The sequence below is a fragment of the Pelobates fuscus genome, chromosome 8 (assembly GCF_036172605.1).
Source record: "Pelobates fuscus isolate aPelFus1 chromosome 8, aPelFus1.pri, whole genome shotgun sequence".
Taxonomy (NCBI): Eukaryota; Metazoa; Chordata; class Amphibia; order Anura; family Pelobatidae; genus Pelobates; species Pelobates fuscus.
In genome coordinates, this window is record NC_086324.1 from 16694511 (window position 1) to 16720220 (window position 25710).

At 40.8% G+C, this 25710-nt stretch overlaps 1 protein-coding gene across 3 annotated transcripts in view; it reads right to left on the reverse strand.

Annotated features, from left to right (window-relative positions):
• SPEG (striated muscle enriched protein kinase) overlaps positions 1-25710 on the reverse strand; it is a 253793-nt gene that overhangs the window by 79588 nt on the left and 148495 nt on the right. For all 3 annotated transcript variants that reach the window (XM_063429309.1, XM_063429308.1, XM_063429310.1), the window contains 10 exons: positions 25499-25699; positions 24028-24088; positions 16345-16422; positions 15592-15764; positions 14374-14400; positions 11801-11953; positions 10771-10813; positions 9400-9468; positions 2951-6068; positions 882-1022 (listed from right to left, as the gene is read on the reverse strand). In XM_063429309.1, the coding sequence (XP_063285379.1) occupies positions 882-1022; positions 2951-6068; positions 9400-9468; positions 10771-10813; positions 11801-11953; positions 14374-14400; positions 15592-15764; positions 16345-16422; positions 24028-24088; positions 25499-25699 (4064 nt within the window). The remainder of the gene's footprint in view (positions 1-881; positions 1023-2950; positions 6069-9399; positions 9469-10770; positions 10814-11800; positions 11954-14373; positions 14401-15591; positions 15765-16344; positions 16423-24027; positions 24089-25498; positions 25700-25710) is intronic.

The window sequence follows — 25710 nt, forward strand, 5'->3', positions numbered from 1 at the left end:
AAGTCAATATAACCAAGGTAGGCACTTCACAAAACCACCAGCAAGTTTGGTAATCTCTCTGTCTCCCTCTCTGGAGCAGTAACAGCTCATTTTGGAACGGCAGATGATTGTAAACTACATTACGTATGATGATCCTATAGGGAGTTTGTGAAATGTGATTCTAGGAAGTCCTTTCAATTTAAAGAAAAACGGTCACGGTTTTTATCACTATATAAAATAAAAGATGGCATGGCTTCTGTTCTTAGAACCTCTTGTTTATTATTGTCGTACATTGAAATACCTCTTTCTGTGTTCACAAATCCTTACAAAACGCACAAGTACAGAGTTTTTCAGAAATGAACTCTGGATGCATTCCATGTTAAATTGTACCATTGTACATGGTCTTAGAGACAGATGATGTTTCAACCTAACTTCTAACATACTAGATCTTTTTAAGGATGTCTTACACCTGCTTTACTTTTTCATGGGTAGGGAAATTTGATGGAACACAGTCCCCAAAAATTATAATCGGAGCAAAGCATTGATATGACTTTCACATTTGACCTAGTAAACTGTCAAAAAGGATAAGGGTCAGTGGACCAAATAGTATTGATGGCAATATCTTACTATAAAGAACACAATACTAACATAAATCAAAACATTAGATAAAATAAATTGAAATTAAAACTAATAAAATCAAGTTTATAGAAAAACTGAATAATGACTCCAACGAGAGTTTTTTAATTAAGCTATTTTGGCCTAACATGTTAAATTCTGTGCTATATATATGCTGTAGGTAATTCTTTTTTACACAATACAATGCCACATACAGGAACTAAAACACTAAATATATGAACATATAAATACAGAATAAAACATGCTTACTCTAATGAATATCCCACCTGATTCATTGCGGATATATTGTCTGCCCACTATACTACCATCCTCTCGCATGAGACTGGCTGGAATACTCGGCTGGGAGGTCATCTTCTCCTTCTTACTGCGAGACAGTCCCCATCGATCCCACCTTGATCTCCTTTCATCTGTAATCAAAACAGGATCAATTAGCAGTTGTATTTTTTTCTTCCTTGTATGTAGCTGCAATTTTAAGCCCTTAGGAACCCAAGAACCATGCCATCATCATCATCATTGGCCCTACGTGTTGATCTTCAGAAGACCCTCTAAGAACTATTACTATCTACTGTCTCACTTACCATTAGATTGGCTAAAGATATCTTTGGTATTGTGATTTGACAAGTTAGTACAATAAATTATAACTTTGAGGTAGTCCATCTAAGCACTGTACACTTGCCATAATATTGATCGGGCACTAACTAGGAATTGTGGACAACTGACAGTTCTGCAATTCAGCTACATAATTTAGGTCTAAACGTTGCAATTACCTTGTTAATTCTGTATGATTCCCACGTAGCAAAGAAACCACCTAAGGGCCAACAGTATTAATAGCCAACATCTTGGTCTTCTATATGGGTTTTCATCATATGATTTAACAATGTGTGTTTGGAGATTAATCATTACTAGAAGGTGTGTCTTGCTAATATGTCTGTTAAACATTTAAATTAATATTTATATAAGGAATTAAAAACTAAATAACTTATTAAGTATTTCATTTTTATAGACACTATTTCTTGCCCCTCTCTTTCCATCTTAATAAATCAAACTGGTACCGCTAGGTGTATTGTGTCTCTACTGGGAAATAGCTGTAGTAAATGTCTTGTTAATTTCACAACTAGGGTTGACGTTGTGTGTTACATAGTTTATGATCAGCAGTGGGCATGCTTGATATTAGTGAGTGGACTGTAATCATTGGCTGAAGTCTAAGATTATAGAATTCCGTAAATGTTCCAAACAAATGGAACTCTGAGAAAGGCTCTTTTGAAAAATGTCTATTAATTCCACACTCACCACCTTGCTTCTACTTAAGACTACATTCAAGACGTTTCACATGACTATAGGCATTTCATCTTATCTTTGTAATACCCTGGTTTATACACGGCTGTAAGTATAGACAATTAACCTTTATCAATACAGAACTTGTTTAAATATGACTTTAAAAACCTGCTTCTCTCTCTGTTCTCTGTAATCGAATGCCTGACATTCAAAGTTGCTGAAAATGTCCCTCTCTGTCTCTGTCTCTGTATACTTGTATTGTCTACATTTTTTGGGTGAAATTACATAGGTCCCTGTTAGTGCAAGGCCCGATTTACATATCAGGCACCTGTGGGCACAAAACTCTAAGGTGCCCCCAGCTCTCTTCCCCTCCCCAAATAAAGCACATAAACTAGTATAATGAATTTGGCAACCGAACATTGCAAACCTATAAACATATTTAGATTTCACAATTGCATATGTATAAATGTATGTATCTGCATACTTCTGCTCTGCTTGTAATATATTGTGTTGCAATCTGTGAGTATCGTTATTGTTTGTAGCTGTGTAAATTCATGCAGGGTTAAAAATAATGTTAGAAGCGTTATATTACATAGGGTGTTTAGTGTTAAGAAGATTAACAACGAGTTAAAAGTTGTAGCATAAAGCCTGTTTAGTATTACTAAGTTTAGAGCTAGAATTGGGGTAAATGCAGTGGTCAGTTTTTAGGAAGAGTTACTATAGTAACAAAGCAACTTAAGTTGAATGAAGCAGTTTTGGTGTATAGATCATACTGCTGTAATCTCACTGCTTCATTCTCTGCCATTTAGGAGTTAAATCACTTTGTTTATGCAGCCCTGCATGTGACTTACACAGCCTTCCTAAACACTAAAGTGAGACCTAATAATTACACTTTCTTTATGGAACAGTATGTTTAATTTATAATTTCTTATTGCATGGTATAGTGTGCCTTTAAGCTGAAAAAAGCACATTGTAAGTGCTGGAACAGGTGCCCTCTAGTGGTCAGGTGCCTACTCTGCCTAATGGTAAATTCGGACCTGTGTCAGTGTAAATAACTCACCCTTAACCATTTCTGATTGGACGCTAAATCCAGATTCGATTGATTCTGTAGAAGGTGCAGATCCAGATTGAGAGGCAAGCTGGTTTTGGGGTATTCCAATTTGTCGCAAGTTCTCTCCTTCTGAGGTGGATCTCCTGAGCAATGACATCAGAGGTGTCCGTTTTTCTGGCCTATCCTCTTTCCTTTCTGATCGGTCAAGCTCTCTTCTTTCCTCTGACTGACTTCTCAGCTTCATAGACAGACGGTCCATAGTGTTGCCAATCTTCTTTCTAATGGCCAATACAGGCGATTCACTAGCCTTCTTCTGTTCTTTAACATAAGACTCTGTGATTGCCTCAATTGACCCTGTCTCTGACTTCAAGCTTTCAGTATCTTTCTTTTCTTTAGAGCTTCCTCGTCCTATACTCCAAGAAAGACGCCTGCTGCCACCACTACCCCCACCATTAGTCTCTTCTGCAGGTTTCTGTTTCCTTTCTGTTGTTGGACTTCTCTTAAAACGCAAAGAGAGTCTTCTCATGAAGCTTGGGTCTCTTTCTGCAGATGCTAGATCCTGCACAGATCTAGATCTATCATCTAAACCAAGAGCTGCAGGAACAAGAAATTCAAGTGGTACACCCACTGGACTAGGCCGGTACATTTCTTCTTCTCTGGATGTTTGTGCAGTTGCTAAATTCTTCTCTTCAGACCAGGTCCTTGTGAGAATCTTCAGTCCCTTAGTCAGAGAAGACTCTCTGTTCCTCTTAAATTTTGCTTCGAAGACCTCTTCTGAATCAATGTTGCTTATTAAGGGGACATTTTCTGTGCTGGGAGCTCTTGAGGTCTTCTCAAGCTTACTTTTGGGCTCTGTTATTTCCACTTTCTTGGTCACTTTTGAAGCCACATTGGTAGCAGAGGGTAAATCGGGCTTGTCCGTAGAGACGAAAGATGTTTCCTGTAAACTCAAATGAGGTGATGAGGTGTTTTTTGAACTTTTTGTAGATTTCTCAGTTTCTTCAAGACCTTCCTGTAAATCTGGTATTTGTAGAGATTGTATCATCTCAGCATAAGGTGAAGCTGCGGCTGCATTAATAACTGATTGAGGTTCAGGTGAAGATGGTGATTCTCTCACTGGTTTCAATTTTGTAGATGGAGCTCTCGTTGCCGTAAATGGGGGCTCTTTAACCTTTGCAGAAAGAGAGGAAGTAACAGGGACTGCAACTGATGAGTAGCCTTTTGTTGGTATTGTTCCTGGTGAAGGCCCTTTTACTTCCACTGATACTGGTAAGGACTCTGTTACCTTCACTGATCCCAGTGAAGGTCGTTTTGCTTGTAGTGATTCTGGTAACAGCCCTTTTCCTTTTTTTGGTTCTGCTGATGTAACTTTTACTTGCACGGGTCCTGGTAAAGAGGCTTTTCTTTGCCCTGGCCCCGATGAAATATCTTTTACATGTAACGATGCAGGTGGACACACAATGGATTGTGCTGCCAAAGACTTTGTATTCTCAATTGGAACAGACAATAGTTCTTCTTGTGTCTTGCTTGTCTGTACTGGTTTTGGGGAGGGCTGCTTTATTTTGGATGCAGGAAGCTCTTTTGATAGCATTGGAATTGGTAAAGGATCATTCTTTGGTGTTGGTTGAAGATCCTTTGGTAAAGGCTCCCTAAGTGGTGTTGCCTTTGCAACAACATCTGGTTTGCTCAATATCTGGTCAACTCGTGGTGATTTACCATGTGCTTTATCTGATTGGATACCTGGTATTTCATTCTTTGGAACTACATCCTCCATGACTGGTGTCATTTTCGGAAGTCCGATTTCCAAGTCTTTTGCTGGGTAAACCTCCTTTTCAGTAATTACCTGAGGGGAAGGTGCAGTAGATCTGTCAGTTCCCTGGGAAATCTGGGCTTCTGATTCCCCAGTTTCTTCCTTTGATTGACTTGGCTCAGGAGTCACTGATTTTGGAGTTGTTTCACGTGGAGTTTCAGGACGGGACTCCAATCGTGACTGATCAGTCAAGGCTGATAGAGAAGGAGATTCTTTAAGACGCTGTGCCTCCATTTGAGCAACAGGGATTTCCAGCGGTGCTCCTGACCTCCGATGCATTACAAGTGGTTCTGTGTCTCCATGTGAAAATGAACTGGTTTTTCTTAAGACTTTTTCTTCTGTTGTTTCTCTGCCTGGGGCAGCCTCACTTGATGCAGCACGGGTCAGTTTAATTGTAGGAATAAGAGTTGGTGAGGAAGGCATTTTGTCTGGTTTCTGAGTACGCCCAGATAGCTGCTCTGCTCGTTTTTTGTCAACAGAGAGTGTTTCCATCAAGGGTCCTCTAAGTCCACTGAGTTTATTATCTGCAGAGCCCCCCCTTAATAACCTTTGTCTCATCATCTCTAGTCTCTGAGCATACTCTTCATCAGCTGACCCTAACTTTCGGCGCAATGACCCCCTCTCTTCTAGCCTTCCTGGACTCCGACTTCGGGTAGGTAGTTCCATAGAGGCTGCTTTAGTCATGCCCTTGTCTAGTCGATCTTTTCCTTCTCCATCCTCTGTGGAAACATTTAGCAAAAGGGCACTGTCTGCAGAGCTTCCCCTTCTCAGTTCACCTCGGCGTGCAACTGCAAGTTCTCCATCAGGAGATTCTGAAGAATCCAAACTGGATCCCTTTTTAAGAGACTTTGGTTTATGCTGCTGCTTTCTTTGACTTTCTGAGATGTCTTCGTCAGAAGAAGAGGAACTTTCAACATCACTTGACCGCTTCCTTGTAATGACTTTAGCATGTTTAGGCAATGACCCTGCAGCATCCTTTTGCTGGATTTCCGGTTCTGCGATATTGCTGATTGCTTCTGAAAGTTTCTCCTCTAGATCTTCCTCTTCTAGAATGATGCCATCTTCTGCAGTCAGTGGTGGTAGTTCCTCATCTGTGGGAATTTCATTGAGGGACATACGAGAGCCAGAGAACTGGACTTGAAAGGGCTTTGGGACAAAAGGAAGTTCTTCCAGATCATCAGAATCTGAAGAGGATGAAAGGCCAGATGACTCCTTTGGATGCCTGGGTACGGCAATGGATAAGTGGTTGGTTTTGTCCTGTAGAAGCTCTGGAATGGACCTCATCACCATATTGGATTTGTAACTGATAAGTGAGCGCTAGTAGAATAAACATAAAACTTGTTAAATTATATTTAGTAGAAAACTTTTTTCATATTCTTATATATATATTTTTTTTTATATTTATTTGCTTTCAAATTTCAGTGCAGGAGATTTACCAAAAAATAAAAACTAATGAAATTGCAAATAGAATACTACAGTTGCAAGAAAAAGTATGTGAACCCTTTGGAATGATATGGATTTCTGCACCAATTAGTCATAAAATGTGATCTGATCATCATCTAAGTCACAACAATAGACAATCACAGTCTGCTTAAACTAATAACACACAAAGAATGAAATGTTGCCATGTTTTTATTGAACACACCATGTAAACATTCACAGTGCAGGTGGAAAAAGTATGTGACCCCCTAGACTAATGACATCTCCAAGAGCTAATTGGAGTGAGATGTCAGCCAACTGGAGTCCAATCAATGAGATGAGATTGGAGGTGTTGGTTACAGCTGCCCTGCCCTATAAAAAACACACACCAGTTCTGGGTTTGCTTTTCACAAGAAGCATTGCCTGATGTGAATGATGCCTCGCACAAAAGAGCTCTCAGAAGACCTACGATTAAGAATTGTTGACTTGCATAAAGCTGGAAAGGGTTATAAAAGTATCTCCAAAAGCCTTGCTGTTCATCAGTCCACAGTAAGACAAATTGTCTATAAATGGAGAAAGTTCAGCACTGCTGCTACTCTCCCTAGGAGTGGCCGTCCTGTAAAGATGACTGCAAGAGCACAGCGCAGACTGCTCAATGAGGTGAAGAAGAATCCTAGAGTGTCAGCTAAAGACTTACAAAAGTCACTGGCAAATGCTAACATCCCTGTTAGCGAATCTACAATACGTAAAACACTAAACAAGAATGGATTTCATAGGAGGATACCACAGAGGAAGCCACTGCTGTCCAAACAAAACCTTGCTGCACGTTTACAGTTTGCACAAGAGCACCTGGATGTTCCACAGCAGTACTGGCAAAATATTCTGTGGACAGATGAAACCAAAGTTGAGTTGTTTGGAAGAAACACACAACACTATGTGTGGTGAAAAAGAGGCACAGCACACCAACATCAAAACCTCATCCCAACTGTGCAGTATGGTGGTGGGGGGCATCATGGTTTGGGGCTGCTTTGCTGCGTCAGGGCCTGGACGGATTGCTATCATCGAAGGAAAAATTAATTCCCAAGTTTATCAAGACATTTTGCAGGAGAACTTAAGGCCATCTGTCTACCAGCTGAAACTCAACAGAAGATGGGTGTTGCAACAGGACAATGACCCAAAGCATAGAAGTAAATCAACAACAAAATGGCTTAAACAGAAGAAAATACGCCTTCTGAAGTGGCCCAGTCAGAGTCCTGACCTCAACCCGATTGAGATGCTGTGGCATGACCTAAAAAAAAAGCGATTCACACCAGACATCCCAAGAATATTGCTGAACTGAAACAGTTCTGTAAAGAGGAATGGTCAAGAATTACTCCTGACTACAGGAAATGTTTGGTTGAAGTTATTGCTGCCAACCAGTTATTAAATCCAAGGGTTCACATACTTTTTCCACCTGCACTGTGAATGTTTACATGGTGTGTTCAATAAAAACATGGCAACATTTCATTCTTTGTGTGTTATTAGTTTAAGCAGACTGTGATTGTCTATTGTTGTGACTTAGATGATGATCAGATCACATTTTATGACCAATTTGTGCAGAAATCCATATCATTCCAGAGGGTTCACATACTTTTTCTTGCAACTGTATATCATTATAATTACATGAATACACAAAAAGTTAATTGTACCTTTATTTTTATTTTTAAAATCTCTACAGCCATTAACGTAGAAGTAATAATCACCAATATCATGTCTTTTGAGGCTTGTTGGGATCCCAACCTTCCTATCTAATGTGTGATGTCATTGGTTCCATTTCCACATGCCATATTAAAGGTTGAGAAAGTCATCTTCGAGTATATATATATTTATATATATATATTTTAAACTACATGTTTGAAAGAGGCATAAATGTTACGGCTAATTTACAGCTACCAGAAATGTTTTTTAGGAGGACAGTTATACCCAGTTTTAGGGTATGTCAGTATCCTCAGTATCCTACTGTATCCTACTGCTGGTATCTCTTGTGGACTGTGTTAAAAACCATTGATGTAGAGCATTGGATAGACTCAGTCTGTACATCAATCTTCAATGGAAAATTAGAATTGGAAGAGAGTAGAGCTTTTACAGATTTAACTATTATGAAAGTCAGTGAGTTAGATCAGGAGCCGCCAAATTTGGAGTGCTTTGACTGGGGTACTTTGAATTAGTGTGTACTAATCACAGGGGTACATTAATCCACAATTTGTGACAAAACCCCAAATCTTTATAACTTGTATTGATCGATAATTTGTTTTACATTAAATGTGTTGAGATCACCTATATTATTCAAAATAAAACCAGCGACAGCGAAGGCTCAATATAAACTAAGTGTTAATGGCAATCAATAATGAATGTAAAAGTTAGAGAATTTGCCTCATTTTCATTGCTATAATTTAATTTAACTCTAAATGCTGAAGACATACAGCAGACAATCAGAATACAGTCTTGTTTAATAAAATTACTTAAAGGGACACTATAGTCACCAGAACAACTACAGCTTATTGAATTTGTTCTGGTGAGTAGAATCCTTACCTTCAGACTTTTTGCTGTAAACACTGTCTTTTCAGAGAAAATGCAGTGTTTACATTACAGCCTAGTGATAACTTCACAGGCCACTTCTCAGAGGGCTGTTAGAGCACTTCCTGGGTCATGGCTGCCTAAAATGCATCCAAACATTCAGTGTCTCCTCCCTCTGCATTCATTCATTGATTCAATTCATCTCTATGAGGAGATGCTTATTGGCCATGGCTGTGTTTGAATCGTGCTGGCTCTGCCCCTGATCTGCCTCCTTGTCAGTCTCAGCCAATTCTATGGGGAAGCACTGCGATTGGATCAGGCTACCACTTCTGATGATGTCAGCAGACTGCTTGCTGGTCTGAGGCAGACAGCATGCAAAGTTACAGCTTCTGGCTTGAATACAGTATGATTTTTACTATATTTATGGAGGCATGAGGGGCCCATGGGGGCTAGATGGTGGTTTTAACACTATAGGGTCAGGAATACATGTATGTGTTCCTGACCCTATAGTGATTCTTTAATAAAGGCTGTATAATTCAAGGCTCTGTGCAACCTTATAACACATTATATGAACATCCAATTTCAATGACATAAATCTTTTACTCAGGGAATATTTTTATGGTGAAGAATTGACAAAGGAAATGTAAATTATCTAGATTTGTGTCTCGCTTACCTGCCATTTGCGACGAGATTGGAATAATTTCATGTGATCTGTGGAGAAACTTTTGCTTTTTGCCAATGTCTGAAAAATGCAAAATATAAAAGATCAGAAAATGGGAGCTGGTTAAAAAGTCTTACACCAGTCATGGCTAACTTCGGCATTGCATATAAATATATGTATTGAAAAAAAAACAACAATAAGACAACGTGAAACTATTGTTTAATTTCTGAATAACGAAGTGTTATTTACAAATGAAACTGTGGCTGGTGGGACAATTCAATTAGCACTGTGAGATTTATTCACAGAATACCAAATTGTAGTGAATTAAAAATGTAACTGCAAAATCTAGGTAAAAAGAGATAAATTGGGGGGAGGGGAGAAACTCCGTAACAGCCACAGTTTTGCTCTTTTTAGTTTAATTGTGCAATTCCGGTTTACAATTCATTATAATTTGTTTACTCCACCGTGTCAGAGAGGGTTACAGAATCTTTTACCATTAAATCTAGAGCTCTATAAAAAACGTTCGGTTTCTAGCATATGGCAGGCTTCCCCAAACTCCGGCCCCCAAGATGTTGCTGAACTACAACTCCCATGATTCCATGAATGAAATAGATAGGCTGAGAATCATGGGAGTTGTAGTTCAGCAACATCTGGAGGGCCGGAGTTTGGGGAAGCCTGGCATATGGCCTTGTAGTTTATCTAGCTTAATATGATTTAAAGGAATAGATTGATTTAAAAAAAAAAAAAAAAAAAATGTTTTTTTAACTAGACCTTTTCCTTAATCTGTTTAGATTACAAAGTCACTTTTTTACACTGATTTAAAAAGCCTTTAAACTTTGCATGCTGATGCCTAATGTTAAGGTGATATATTTATTGAATCTAATTGTGTCGAAAACCATAGTGGCTGTCCATCCGACAGTCACAATAGACAAGGCCATTGCAAAATGTAACGGCATCTTTTCTAAGAAACAATGCTTTCTTAGAAATTTATTACAAATGTTTTCATTTGTAACATCGCACGTTATTAAAGGAGATTCTATTGTGCTCAATAAACTAGAGGCGGAGTTAACCCTGCAAGGTAATTATTGCAGTTACCAAGAAACTGCAATAATTACCACTGTAAGGTTGAGGGACATGGGACACTGCACCCAGATCACTACAATGAGCTGACGTGGTCTTGGTGCATACAGTGTCCCTTTAAGAAAAACTGATTTTTGTGCTTAAACTGACCCTTTAATTAATTTAGCACTTATTAATAGCTATCACATGTTTTCCGAAGGAATTCATGAGTAAATGTTGTGTAAGGTAAGTGGCACATTCAACATGGTCATTAACTTCAATGGCACATCTCCTAAGATAAATGGTGGGTGCAGTGAGACGTACCTTGAACCATGGATGTTCCAAACTCTCTTCTGAATTGGGTCTCCTGTAGGAAAATAATCAGTCTATATATTAATGTGACTTGATGAACAATCTGCCATTATGTCTCATTCAGCTTACACATTGTATCTTTGTCAAGGCTTTAACCTCCCCATCAATGTGGAGCTCAGTAGCTCAGTGCGGTTTGTTTCTATAAGGAATTTTGTACATGAAGTAGGATACAGATTGTACAATCTGAAGGTTCTCTCTATGGGATAAACTGTACACCAGGTATAAATGGCACTAGCATATAAACCAGCTACGAAATGCCTTAGCAAGGCAGATGTTTGTGAGTTACACCTCCCTTTGGATTGGCTGTGCACCAAGAGAAGTCTAGTTTATAATCATTCGATGGTCCATTAGGTCACTGATGATTATAAACTTTTTGAAAAAGCTGTTAATGACACCAACATTGTCTGAGGCTGGAATGTCTAAATAGTTTTATGCATTAAACAACAAATAGTAGAAAAATACTACATTTAGTAAAAGTAAAAAAATAAATATCCAATCCTTTTCCCTCAATATTGTTTATCCACCCTCCCCCTTATGTTACAACATATTTTAAATGTTTATAATTTTGTTTCAAAACTCTGCTTTGTTGTATCATATTAAAAAAAAAAACTATTCAATAAAAATGATTCAATACCAATAATTTGAAAAGTAAACTTTTCTCTACGGAGAAATGAAAGTCCTCAGAAGCCGGCATAGAACATGCTCCTTTAAGCTTGAAAATCAAATTTAGCAAATTCCATTTTTAATTCGTTACTATTTGGTGTTTAGTGTATAAATCCCAATGGTTTATGTATGAAAAGCATGTTACCATTTTGAATGTTTTTCTTAATTTGTGTATAATTACAATAATTGTTTGCGTTCCCCAACCTCCATTCCCACCTCCCATTAATATTTTTTGCTTATGACTACTTACATTGTAGCGCTAATTTGTCAATCTTGCTATAGTTTGCATGCCAAATAGCGGCCAGTAGTAGATACTCACAGCTTCTCATTGCCCAAGACTTTTATCAGGAATCCCCTGGCTTCACGTGTCAAATCTGCAAACATCTTCTCCTCAAATGCCACTGTATAGCTGCGAATGTTCATCAGGGTGGTGTAATCGTTCTCACCAACAAAGGGAGACACTCCTGTAAGGCTTTGTAGGGAAAAAAAACACAATATTATCACAATTATTACTAAATGTCATAAATCAGTTCAAATTGTCCGTATCATTTTGTTAACATCGATGGGCAAACACAAGAAGGTTTTGGGAGCACAGAGTCACATGATACACTAGATCTAGAATGTAATTTAATGAAAAATGCCAGGCTCATAACAAGGTAAAAAGTGAAGACTGTCTGCAATATATAAATAATTGGAGGTGCGTGCTAAACTTCCTCATGGAGGCCTCCAAAAAACGAAAGTCTCCACGTTCAGCTTGCCAAACAGAGACAATTCTTCTCATAGCAAAGTATTGTGATAGCGGGTCTCATGAGAAGCATCAGACTGGCACGCTGCCAATATTGCAATATATTTGGCACAGGGTGTTGATACTTGTCTATTTTTTTTTTGAAAACTGACATGAAGGTTTAGTAATAAAATAAAACAGTAATACAAGTACTTGCTGAACAGGCTAGCAGTAAGCGTTTAGGTAAACAAAAGTGATTAACTTGCTAAAGTTACATGAGGCTTGGCTGACTGACCCTGAGAATGGCTATAATACCTCGATTGTGCTGTGCATAGTAATATCAGTGCGGTTAGTTCTAGACAGGCTAGGTGGGGAGGCAGTTAAGAACCATATGCTTCAGGAGTAGTTATTAGTAACTTTCTGTAAGCTTAGTTAAGTTTATCCATCAGGGAGCAGCAGATCGACAGACATATCCGCAAGCATAGACATTTCAGTTAGAATAAGCAGAGAGATATAGAACATGTAGGGCCTAACTCATCACAATGCAAACTTTTTCAATTGTACATATTGCAATTATGCCATAAACAAGGTTCAATAACAGGGACTACAAAGTCGATTTGGGTGTTCACGTGAACGCAATATTCGGTAGGTTAGCATGAACTGTACCAGGGGTGCTAGTCCTTTGACCGTGCACAGTGGCATGTCAGACTGCCATGTTGTTGCTAGTGTCCCCATTTACCCGATACCAGAAGTCGGCAGGCTTTCGGTATAGGTCTGTGAGCAGTCCGAGGCCTTCTGTGTAGGGGTTATCTCCTTGGCAGCGGCTGTATGATGCTGGCTGTGAGCCGTCGCTTGAGCTTGATTGGCAGCTTGTCTGTGTGCAGTGAGGCTTTGCTGGGGCTGTGCAGGCGCTTGTCCCGGGGTTTTCCCCGCCGTTTGTGGTCGATTGAGAGGAAGAGTGCTGGCGCCTGAGGGGCAGTCCATCGCCACTCGTTGCTTTGCTCTCTGCCTTCGTCCCCTTCTGGAGGCTGCCCTGGGGGCTCGCTGTGGGTACGTACATAGTTGCCGCCTGGTAGCTGGTCGGACCCATGAAGCTATTGCTTGGACTGCTTGTTGAAAAGGCAGAGCCTTATGCCGGAGTTGTGACCATAAACAGGAGCAGAGTCGGTCAAAGAACTCCTGGGTGTGTTTGGGTGGAGTGGCAGAGGTGTTGCTGGTACCATGGTTCGCCCTCTCTCTCCCCATTGCTGTTTGCTTATCTTCGCTGTGTTGTGGCTGCAGTCGGCCACGTGTAGTGAGGCTGAGCTCCTCCGCCATCTTGGACGCCACCGTTTCCATTCTGCTCGGAAGCTCAGTGGCGTCTGCTATGCTGTCGTGGCTTGTGGTTTCTCGTGCTGGTGGGGACCGGGATATCCCCCACCGGTCCAAAGGGGGGGGGGAAGTAGTGTGTGGGTATCCCCTCTGCAGCCTGAGAACCGGGAGAGCGGCCGTCTCTCCACGGCTCCCACCCGTGTAGGCCTTGAGATGTGTTGAGGGCTGTACCGCGGCGGAGAGCCCCGAATCGGGTGTCTCCGGACTCAGCATTCCCTCCTGGAGACGAGTATGGTTGTCCGCGGCCGGAACGATCCGGTGGTCGGGCGTAAAGCCCAGAATCAAGGCTGCAGATGCGGGAGCTCCCACCATGAGCGTCCGGCTTGCTTGGCTGGTAAGCTCCGCCCCCCTTGATACTTGTCTATGACCACCATTGCATTGGCTTGAAAAGATTAACACAGCTGGTAGAGCGGCTGCCATTGTGTGATCAGGATAGCGCTGGATTAACCCCTTCAGGCCCAAACTTCTGGAATAAAAGGGAATCATGACATGTCACACATGTCATGTGTCCTTAAGGGCTTAAAGGTGAGCTTATCTTCTTTTGAACATTTTTAGGTATAAAAAAAATCCATTGTTCTTGCCCGTAGAGTGTAAATTAAAGCCTCATTCTGCTGCATACAGTCTCTGCTCCTGTGTTTCTATATACAGGCTGTGAAACACGGTAAGTGACAGAGCCCGCATGGAAAGAACAGCTGTCACCGGTCACATGATGTTAAAGAATACATTGTGTTTCTTTTTAATTTGAAGGAATCCGAAAAATATCAATGTAGAGAAAACTACGATTATACAATACTCACCATAAATATGTCAGGACCCCGACTGGCCTGTAGAGACAAAAAAAAATAATAATTAGAAATTAGGGAAGGTTTAAAAACAAAAGGAATCATTCTTAGTGATGATATAAAATGGGTTTTATAACTCTCTTACACCATGTTCAGAGATAAAGGACTAATAAACATTGCGGTGCGAAGAATGATTGAAATGACTGAGATTCTCTGAGCTCACAAATAGTATGTACATACAATTCGTGTGATCGGTGCTTAGCAATGTATATTTCTATTACTATATCGGGTTCATCACACTTGGGAACTGTGGCAAGTTTGAGTCCAGATTGGAGGTGGATGGTACCACAGGCCCCACGAGACCCCACCTCATCCATCCCATCTTCTATAGTGGATATCCTGGGCAGGAATCCCCCTGCAGTTCAGTTTGTAATCAAAACTATTTAATAGTTATTATCATCACAGACTAAATTGCAAAGTAGACTCAGAAACTAGGACTGTCCAAGCAAAATTGGGACAGTTAGCAACTATGGCTTAATATAAACCTTTCTCTCGTCACTGGGCATTATATCAGTCATGGTTAGACTAGGAACTGCAGATGCACTCGTTACATTTACCATGTTAGTCTAGCACCCAGGATACTGTATACACATAATAAGGGGAAATAGGATAATTATGAGACAATTTAAGTCATTTAAAAGAATAACAATATTAAAATCTGGAAAAATAGATGTCACTTTTTGCTAGTTTCCATATTCTGGAGTCTAATTGTTAATATCATCCAACTTAACGATATTCATGTTATTGACCTCGGAATGATGGAAAAGCAAAGCTGATCTCACCAGGAACCAATCCTGCTTCTGAGATACAGGAGGCCTGTCTACCGAGCTATTGTCTCTCGATTACCGGGTTTTCTGACATTTGGCTAAGGTTAAATTCCATTACACTGGGAGTCCAAGGACAAGATTCACACTGACTCCTATAATCAATTTTAGCTAAGCCTGTATAATTAATACAATATGTTTAGGCTAGCTACCCAATATTTATATCAGTTATACGCTATAAATTATATGAAGATTTTAAACAAATTCAAGAACCAAAATAAATGTTCTTGGCAGTTACACATACTGAGACCCAGACCTATTTTTTCCTTCTTGAAACATTGTACACCCCTCCTACGTATGGTGTTACACATGGTGGTAATTCCCGTTTATTTAAGTTCCCATCCAGTACCATATGTCTGTAACTGGCCCGACAGGCATCTGGTTCACAATCTCAGGTGACACAAATTCAGGGGTCCCATATTTGCAGTATTGAGGTTCCAGCGGTGTGATCTCCTGGGCGTTTCCAAAATCACAGATCCGAATGTTATCGCTGTTTGAATCGGCCATAAGAATGTTTTCTGGCTGTTATGAAATAGAAACACAGTTTACTAAATACAGACATATAGAGTAAAACAAAAACTAGCACACAATACCTATTTCTGCTTGTCTGTGCTATAGCTCTATAGGGAAATGTGTGTTCATTCTCCATTCGGTATGATTCCATCTAAACTAGGGGTTCGTTCAAGTGACGTTTAGAGATCTTAGAACAGCTCAGATTCTAGTACACAATACCTGAATGATAAAAGTTAGGGGTTTTCAATTCACTGTAAGTTCCTAAAGGTTGACACTTTTTGAATAACCCTGACAGAGTTCTATGTGAAGTTTAACAAACAATCTTTAAATTAGCATTAGCACCCTGTATTTGCCAAAGTCTGCCAGGGTTATTCACAAAAGGGGGAATTCAGAGTAAATTTCAAATCTAAGATCAAAATAGCCAAACTAAAAAAATCTTCCTATTACTGTGCTTTCCGTTCAGCTTCTCCTTAAATTTAAAATTCTGTTTGAATTCTCACTTTAGTGAATATGAGCCCCTGGTCCCTTTATCTCCTGCTGGCATTAATAAAATAAAAAATAAAACCCACGAGGGGAATCGATAGCTCACCTTTATGTCTAGATGGAGGATGCTTTGCTGGTGGAGATAACGCAAACCCTCAAGAATCTGACGCACAAATAAACGGATCTTAAAAAAAAAAATTTAGAAAATGTACTTGTTTCTATAAAGTAAAGAGTGTACTGCATTATATCCTACGTTGAATTTTACAAATAGAATCATTACAATCATACGGTCCTGGATTCAGTGTGCTTTCCAGAATTGTCTTGGTGTACAGCACTGTGTACACAAAAATACACACATAGTGACAGTTACACACATTACTAACTACATACACTGTCAGTCACACACATTGCTAACCACATAAACTGTACACTGTCAGTCACACACATTGCTAACCACATACACTGTACACTGTCAGTCACACACATTGCTAACCACATACACTGTACACTGTCAGTCACACACATTGCTAACTACATACACTGTACACTGTCAGTCACACACATTGCTAACCACATACACTGTACACTGTCAGTCACACACATTGCTAACCACATACACTGTACACTGTCAGTCACACACATTGCTAACCACATAAACTGTACACTGTCAGTCACACACATTGCTAACCACATACACTGTACACTGTCAGTCACACACATTGCTAACCACATAAACTGTACACTGTCAGTCACACACATTGCTAACCACATACACTGTACACTGTCAGTCACACACATTGCTAACCACATACACTGTACACTGTCAGTCACACACATTGCTAACTACATACACTGTACACTGTCAGTCACACACATTGCTAACCACATACACTGTACACTGTCAGTCACACACATTGCTAACCACATACACTGTACACTGTCAGTCACACACATTGCTAACTACATACACTGTACACTGTCAGTCACACACATTGCTAACCACATACACTGTACACTGTCAGTCACACACATTGCTAACCACATACACTGTACACTGTCAGTCACACACATTGCTAACTACATACACTGTACTCTGTCAGTCACACACATTGCTAACTACATACACTGTACACTGTCAGTCACACACATTGCTAACCACATACACTGTACACTGTCAGTCACACACATTGCTAACCACATACACTGTACACTGTCAGTCACACACATTGCTAACCACATACACTGTACACTGTCAGTCACACACATTGCTAACTACATACACTGTACACTGTCAGTCACACACATTGCTAACCACATACACTGTACACTGTCAGTCACACACATTGCTAACCACATACACTGTACACTGTCAGTCACACACATTGCTAACTACATACACTGTACTCTGTCAGTCACACACATTGCTAACCACATACACTGTACACTGTCAGTCACACACATTGCTAACCACATACACTGTACACTGTCAGTCACACACATTGCTAACCACATACACTGTACACTGTCAGTCACACACATTGCTAACCACATAAACTGTACACTGTCAGTCACACACATTGCTAACCACATACACTGTACACTGTCAGTCACACACATTGCTAACCACATACACTGTACACTGTCAGTCACACACATTGCTAACCACATACACTGTACACTGTCAGTCACACACATTGCTAACCACATACATTGTACACTGTCAGTCACACACATTGCTAACCACATACATTGTACACTGTCAGTCACACACATTGCTAACTACATACACTGTCAGTCACACACATTGCTAACTACATACACTGTCAGTCACACACATTGCTAACCACATACACTGTACACTGTCAGTCACACACATTGCTAACCACATACACTGTACACTGTCAGTCACACACATTGCTAACCACATACACTGTACACTGTCAGTCACACACATTGCTAACTACATACACTGTACACTGTCAGTCACACACATTGCTAACCACATACACTGTACACTGTCAGTCACACACATTGCTAACTACATACACTGTACTCTGTCAGTCACACACATTGCTAACTACATACACTGTACTCTGTCAGTCACACACATTGCTAACCACATACACTGTACACTGTCAGTCACACACATTGCTAACCACATACACTGTACACTGTCAGTCACACACATTGCTAACTACATACACTGTACACTGTCAGTCACACACATTGCTAACCACATACACTGTACACTGTCAGTCACACACATTGCTAACCACATACACTGTACTCTGTCAGTCACACACATTGCTAACCACATACAATGTACACTGTCAGTCACACACATTGCTAACCACATACACTGTACACTGTCAGTCACACACATTGCTAACTACATACACTGTACACTGCCAGTCACACACATTGCTAACCACATACACTGTACACTGTCAGTCACACACATTGCTAACCACATACACTGTACTCTGTCAGTCACACACATTGCTAACCACATACACTGTACACTGTCAGTCACACACATTGCTAACCACATACACTGTACTCTGTCAGTCACACACATTGCTAACCACATACACTGTACACTGTCAGTCACACACATTGCTAACCACATACAATGTACACTGTCAGTCACACACATTGCTAACCACATACACTGTACACTGTCAGTCACACACATTGCTAACCACATACACTGTACTCTGTCAGTCACACACATTGCTAACCACATACACTGTACACTGTCAGTCACACACATTGCTAACCACATACATTGTACACTGTCAGTCACACACATTGCTAACCACATACACTGTACACTGTCAGTCACACACATTGCTAACCACATACACTGTACACTGTCAGTCACACACATTGCTAACCACATACACTGTACACTGTCAGTCACACACATTGCTAACCACATACACTGTACACTGTCAGTCACACACATTGCTAACCACATAAACTGTACACTGTCAGTCACACACATTGCTAACCACATACACTGTACACTGTCAGTCACACACATTGCTAACCACATACACTGTACTCTGTCAGTCACACACATTGCTAACCACATACACTGTACACTGTCAGTCACACACATTGCTAACCACATACATTGTACACTGTCAGTCACACACATTGCTAACTACATACACTGTCAGTCACACACATTGCTAACCACATACATTGTACACTGTCAGTCACACACATTGCTAACCACATACACTGTACATTGTCAGTCACACACATTGCTAACCACATACACTGTACTCTGTCAGTCACACACATTGCTAACCACATACATTGTACACTGTCAGTCACACACATTGCTAACCACATACACTGTACACTGTCAGTCACACACATTGCTAACCACATACACTGTACACTGTCAGTCACACACATTGCTAACCACATACACTGTACACTGTCAGTCACACACATTGCTAACCACATACATTGTACACTGTCAGTCACACACATTGCTAACCACATACATTGTACACTGTCAGTCACACACATTGCTAACCACATACACTGTACATTGTCAGTCACACACATTGCTAACCACATACACTGTACACTGTCAGTCACACACATTGCTAACCACATAAACTGTACACTGTCAGTCACACACATTGTTAACCACATACACTGTACACTGTCAGTCACACACATTGCTAACCACATACACTGTACACTGTCAGTCACACACATTGCTAACCACATGCACTGTACTCTGTCAGTCACACACATTGCTAACCACATACACTGTACACTGTCAGTCACACACATTGCTAACCACATACACTGTACACTGTCAGTCACACACATTGCTAACCACATACACTGTACTCTGTCAGTCACACACATTGCTAACCACATACACTGTACACTGTCAGTCACACACATTGCTAACCACATACACTGTACACTGTCAGTCACACACATTGCTAACTACATACACTGTACACTGCCAGTCACACACATTGCTAACTACATACACTGTACTCTCAGTCACACACATTGCTAACTACGTACACTGTACACTGTCAGTCACACACATTGCTAACTACATACACTGTACTCTGTCAGTCACACACATTGCTAACTACATACACTGTACACTGTTAGTCACACACATTGCTAACCACATACACTGTACACTGTCAGTCACACACATTGCTAACCACATACACTGTACTCTGTCAGTCACACACATTGCTAACCACATACACTTACACTGTCAGTCACACACATTGCTAACTACATACACTGTACACTGTCAGTCACACACATTGCTAACTACATACACTGTACTCTGTCAGTCACACACATTGCTAACTACATACACTGTACACTGTCAGTCACACACATTGCTAACCACATACACTGTACTCTGTCAGTCACACACATTGCTAACTACATACACTGTCAGTCACACACATTGCTAACCACATACACTGTACACTGTCAGTCACACACATTGCTAACCACATACACTGTACACTGTCAGTCACACACATTGCTAACCACATACACTGTACACTGTCAGTCACACACATTGCTAACTACATACACTGTACACTGTCAGTCACACACATTGCTAACCACATACACTGTACACTGTCAGTCACACACATTGCTAACTACATACACTGTACTCTGTCAGTCACACACATTGCTAACTACATACACTGTACTCTGTCAGTCACACACATTGCTAACCACATACACTGTACACTGTCAGTCACACACATTGCTAACCACATACACTGTACACTGTCAGTCACACACATTGCTAACTACATACACTGTACACTGTCAGTCACACACATTGCTAACCACATACACTGTACACTGTCAGTCACACACATTGCTAACCACATACACTGTACTCTGTCAGTCACACACATTGCTAACCACATACAATGTACACTGTCAGTCACACACATTGCTAACCACATACACTGTACACTGTCAGTCACACACATTGCTAACTACATACACTGTACACTGCCAGTCACACACATTGCTAACCACATACACTGTACACTGTCAGTCACACACATTGCTAACCACATACACTGTACTCTGTCAGTCACACACATTGCTAACCACATACACTGTACACTGTCAGTCACACACATTGCTAACCACATACACTGTACTCTGTCAGTCACACACATTGCTAACCACATACACTGTACACTGTCAGTCACACACATTGCTAACCACATACAATGTACACTGTCAGTCACACACATTGCTAACCACATACACTGTACACTGTCAGTCACACACATTGCTAACCACATACACTGTACTCTGTCAGTCACACACATTGCTAACCACATACACTGTACACTGTCAGTCACACACATTGCTAACCACATACATTGTACACTGTCAGTCACACACATTGCTAACCACATACACTGTACACTGTCAGTCACACACATTGCTAACCACATACACTGTACACTGTCAGTCACACACATTGCTAACCACATACACTGTACACTGTCAGTCACACACATTGCTAACCACATACACTGTACACTGTCAGTCACACACATTGCTAACCACATAAACTGTACACTGTCAGTCACACACATTGCTAACCACATACACTGTACACTGTCAGTCACACACATTGCTAACCACATACACTGTACTCTGTCAGTCACACACATTGCTAACCACATACACTGTACACTGTCAGTCACACACATTGCTAACCACATACATTGTACACTGTCAGTCACACACATTGCTAACTACATACACTGTCAGTCACACACATTGCTAACCACATACATTGTACACTGTCAGTCACACACATTGCTAACCACATACACTGTACATTGTCAGTCACACACATTGCTAACCACATACACTGTACTCTGTCAGTCACACACATTGCTAACCACATACATTGTACACTGTCAGTCACACACATTGCTAACCACATACACTGTACACTGTCAGTCACACACATTGCTAACCACATACACTGTACACTGTCAGTCACACACATTGCTAACCACATACACTGTACACTGTCAGTCACACACATTGCTAACCACATACATTGTACACTGTCAGTCACACACATTGCTAACCACATACATTGTACACTGTCAGTCACACACATTGCTAACCACATACACTGTACATTGTCAGTCACACACATTGCTAACCACATACACTGTACACTGTCAGTCACACACATTGCTAACCACATAAACTGTACACTGTCAGTCACACACATTGTTAACCACATACACTGTACACTGTCAGTCACACACATTGCTAACCACATACACTGTACACTGTCAGTCACACACATTGCTAACCACATGCACTGTACTCTGTCAGTCACACACATTGCTAACCACATACACTGTACACTGTCAGTCACACACATTGCTAACCACATACACTGTACACTGTCAGTCACACACATTGCTAACCACATACACTGTACTCTGTCAGTCACACACATTGCTAACCACATACACTGTACACTGTCAGTCACACACATTGCTAACCACATACACTGTACACTGTCAGTCACACACATTGCTAACTACATACACTGTACACTGCCAGTCACACACATTGCTAACTACATACACTGTACTCTCAGTCACACACATTGCTAACTACGTACACTGTACACTGTCAGTCACACACATTGCTAACTACATACACTGTACTCTGTCAGTCACACACATTGCTAACTACATACACTGTACACTGTTAGTCACACACATTGCTAACCACATACACTGTACACTGTCAGTCACACACATTGCTAACCACATACACTGTACTCTGTCAGTCACACACATTGCTAACCACATACACTTACACTGTCAGTCACACACATTGCTAACTACATACACTGTACACTGTCAGTCACACACATTGCTAACTACATACACTGTACTCTGTCAGTCACACACATTGCTAACTACATACACTGTACACTGTCAGTCACACACATTGCTAACCACATACACTGTACTCTGTCAGTCACACACATTGCTAACTACATACATTGTCAGTCACACACATTGCTAACCACATACACTGTACACTGTCAGTCACACACATTGATAACCACATACACTGTACACTGCCAGTCACACACATTGATAACTACATACATTGTACACTGTCAGTCACACACATTGCTAACTACATACACTGTACACTGTCAGTCACACACATTGCTAACTACATACACTGTACACTGTCAGTCACACACATTGCTAACCACATACACTGTACACTGTCAGTCACACACATTGATAACCACATACACTGTACACTGTCAGTCACACACATTGCGAACCACATACACTGTACACTGTCAGTCACACACATTGATAACCACATACACTGTACACTGTCAGTTACACATATTGCCAGCTACATACTTTTTTACACACATCACTAATATAACATATTTACAATCACATACACAGCTACACAAGCAGGCTGCATGCAGTGTACTCTGTTAGAAGCACATTTTGACAAACACAGACACCATGAACTCTTAGTTGCACACAATTCTAAATATACACACAGTGCAATGTTAAAGACAACGACATCATTTATATCTGGACATGCAATGCAAGTACACACAGAGTGCAAAGTTAGTCACATCCATTGGCAGCTCCATACACCGAGCACAGCTCACTCATAGAGCCTGTGAGATGTACAGTCACCCTGGGGCACATCAGACGTTCCTCACCTCTGACTCACAGACTGTAGATTTTCTGGTCACTCTGTCGAGAAGTTCCTCTTGGGAACAGCTATCGTCAGTCAAGGAGAATACACAGGGGAGGGCGGGCAATGTCTGTCTTGGGGGGCAAGTACAAGTGAAATAAACTCCCACTTATCTGTGTGTCTGTACCTGCACAGTGTGACCAAGGAATCGCTGAGATCTGTTTCACACAATGTCATTGTCCCTAGTGACAACAGGTGTGTGCTATAAATGTCATGCGTACAGACATATCTCACCATGCAGCCGTGTGTAAACCCAGACACAATGCCACACAGGCCCGAGGTACTAAATGGCCTGCACCAATCCTGCCTCCATCCCGCAGTGCTTCGCCAAGAGACATCCCGACGCAACTCTGGCAGATAGAAGAATGGTCTGAGACCGCATTCCACAATCCCTGTATGCTTGTGGCGCAGGTTACCCTCTGTCCCACATGAGAATACAGGACACCCCCAGCCCAGAAGGAAGACAGAAAACTTCCCTAGATATTTTTACTCCTGCCATGAGAGATCTAAACATGGAAACATCCCATGGGGTTAAAACACATAAGGTACCTAGCCTACACGGTTAATCCACATGAGCCTTAGAAGACATATTCCCAGGAAATCAGTACCCGCCATGTAATATGTGCCACTGCATAACATTCCTCTAGATTCTGGGGCAATGTACAACATTTGACAATCGCCATAGAAACCAATGGAATGTTGTACTGTATTCCTAAGCTTTAAAAAATTGCTTCAGTCCTTTCGCTGATAACATGGTTTATGGCGTTTCTTGATATCCAGGATATAGACATTTTCCAATTCTATTTCTTTGGCGATACTGACAAAACCTGTGGCATGTGGTGTGCCTTGAGGACTGGGACGGTAAGCCCTGCTCACAGATATACCAAAGCAATGCACTCCCCATACAATGGTAGACTGCTCTAGCCATGTCTGCTTACATTAAAAGCTACGGTCAGCTATATGTACTTATAAGATTCCATCTCTGCCCTTTTCTTTCATTTCACGAAGACACCATGAAGCAGCGAATCCTACAACATGACTGTAACACGTCACATTGTGTCCATTCCATCATTTCCTTATCACATTACATCCTACATTGCACTTTAGTAAATTCTGGACTCAATCTTGTTTGTATCTCCTCATTATTGATGTACCTTTCCATAGGGTATCTCCAAACTTTAAACCTAATATTATGTTATGACAATACAGTACTCATGCCATGTTCTGCTACAATGTGATCTCCTTTCCTCTTGTCACAGTGTCCTCTACACTAAACATGTTCAATCATAATGTTTCCAAGAACGTGGAACTATAAAGTATCTGTTAATCTTAGTTGTGCGCTGTTAAAATATAACCATATTCTGCTAGTGTCTACCATAACCTATCACTGCCTATGCCAGTCTGACCCCTTCCACCCGTGACCAGTAAGTGGATACAGTTCCAAGATGATGATGAGAGCATTCTTCTTCTCAAATGCCTCATGGAAGCGTGTGAACCTCTCGTGGCTGATCTGAGACAGAATCTTTCCTTCTTTGCGTGCGTTTTCCTTTGCTTCACCAGGACAAGAAATCAATTTGGCTGCAAATTCATTGCCCGTGTTCTTCTCTATCACGTGACGTACATATGAAAAAGAGCCTCTAACAAAAAA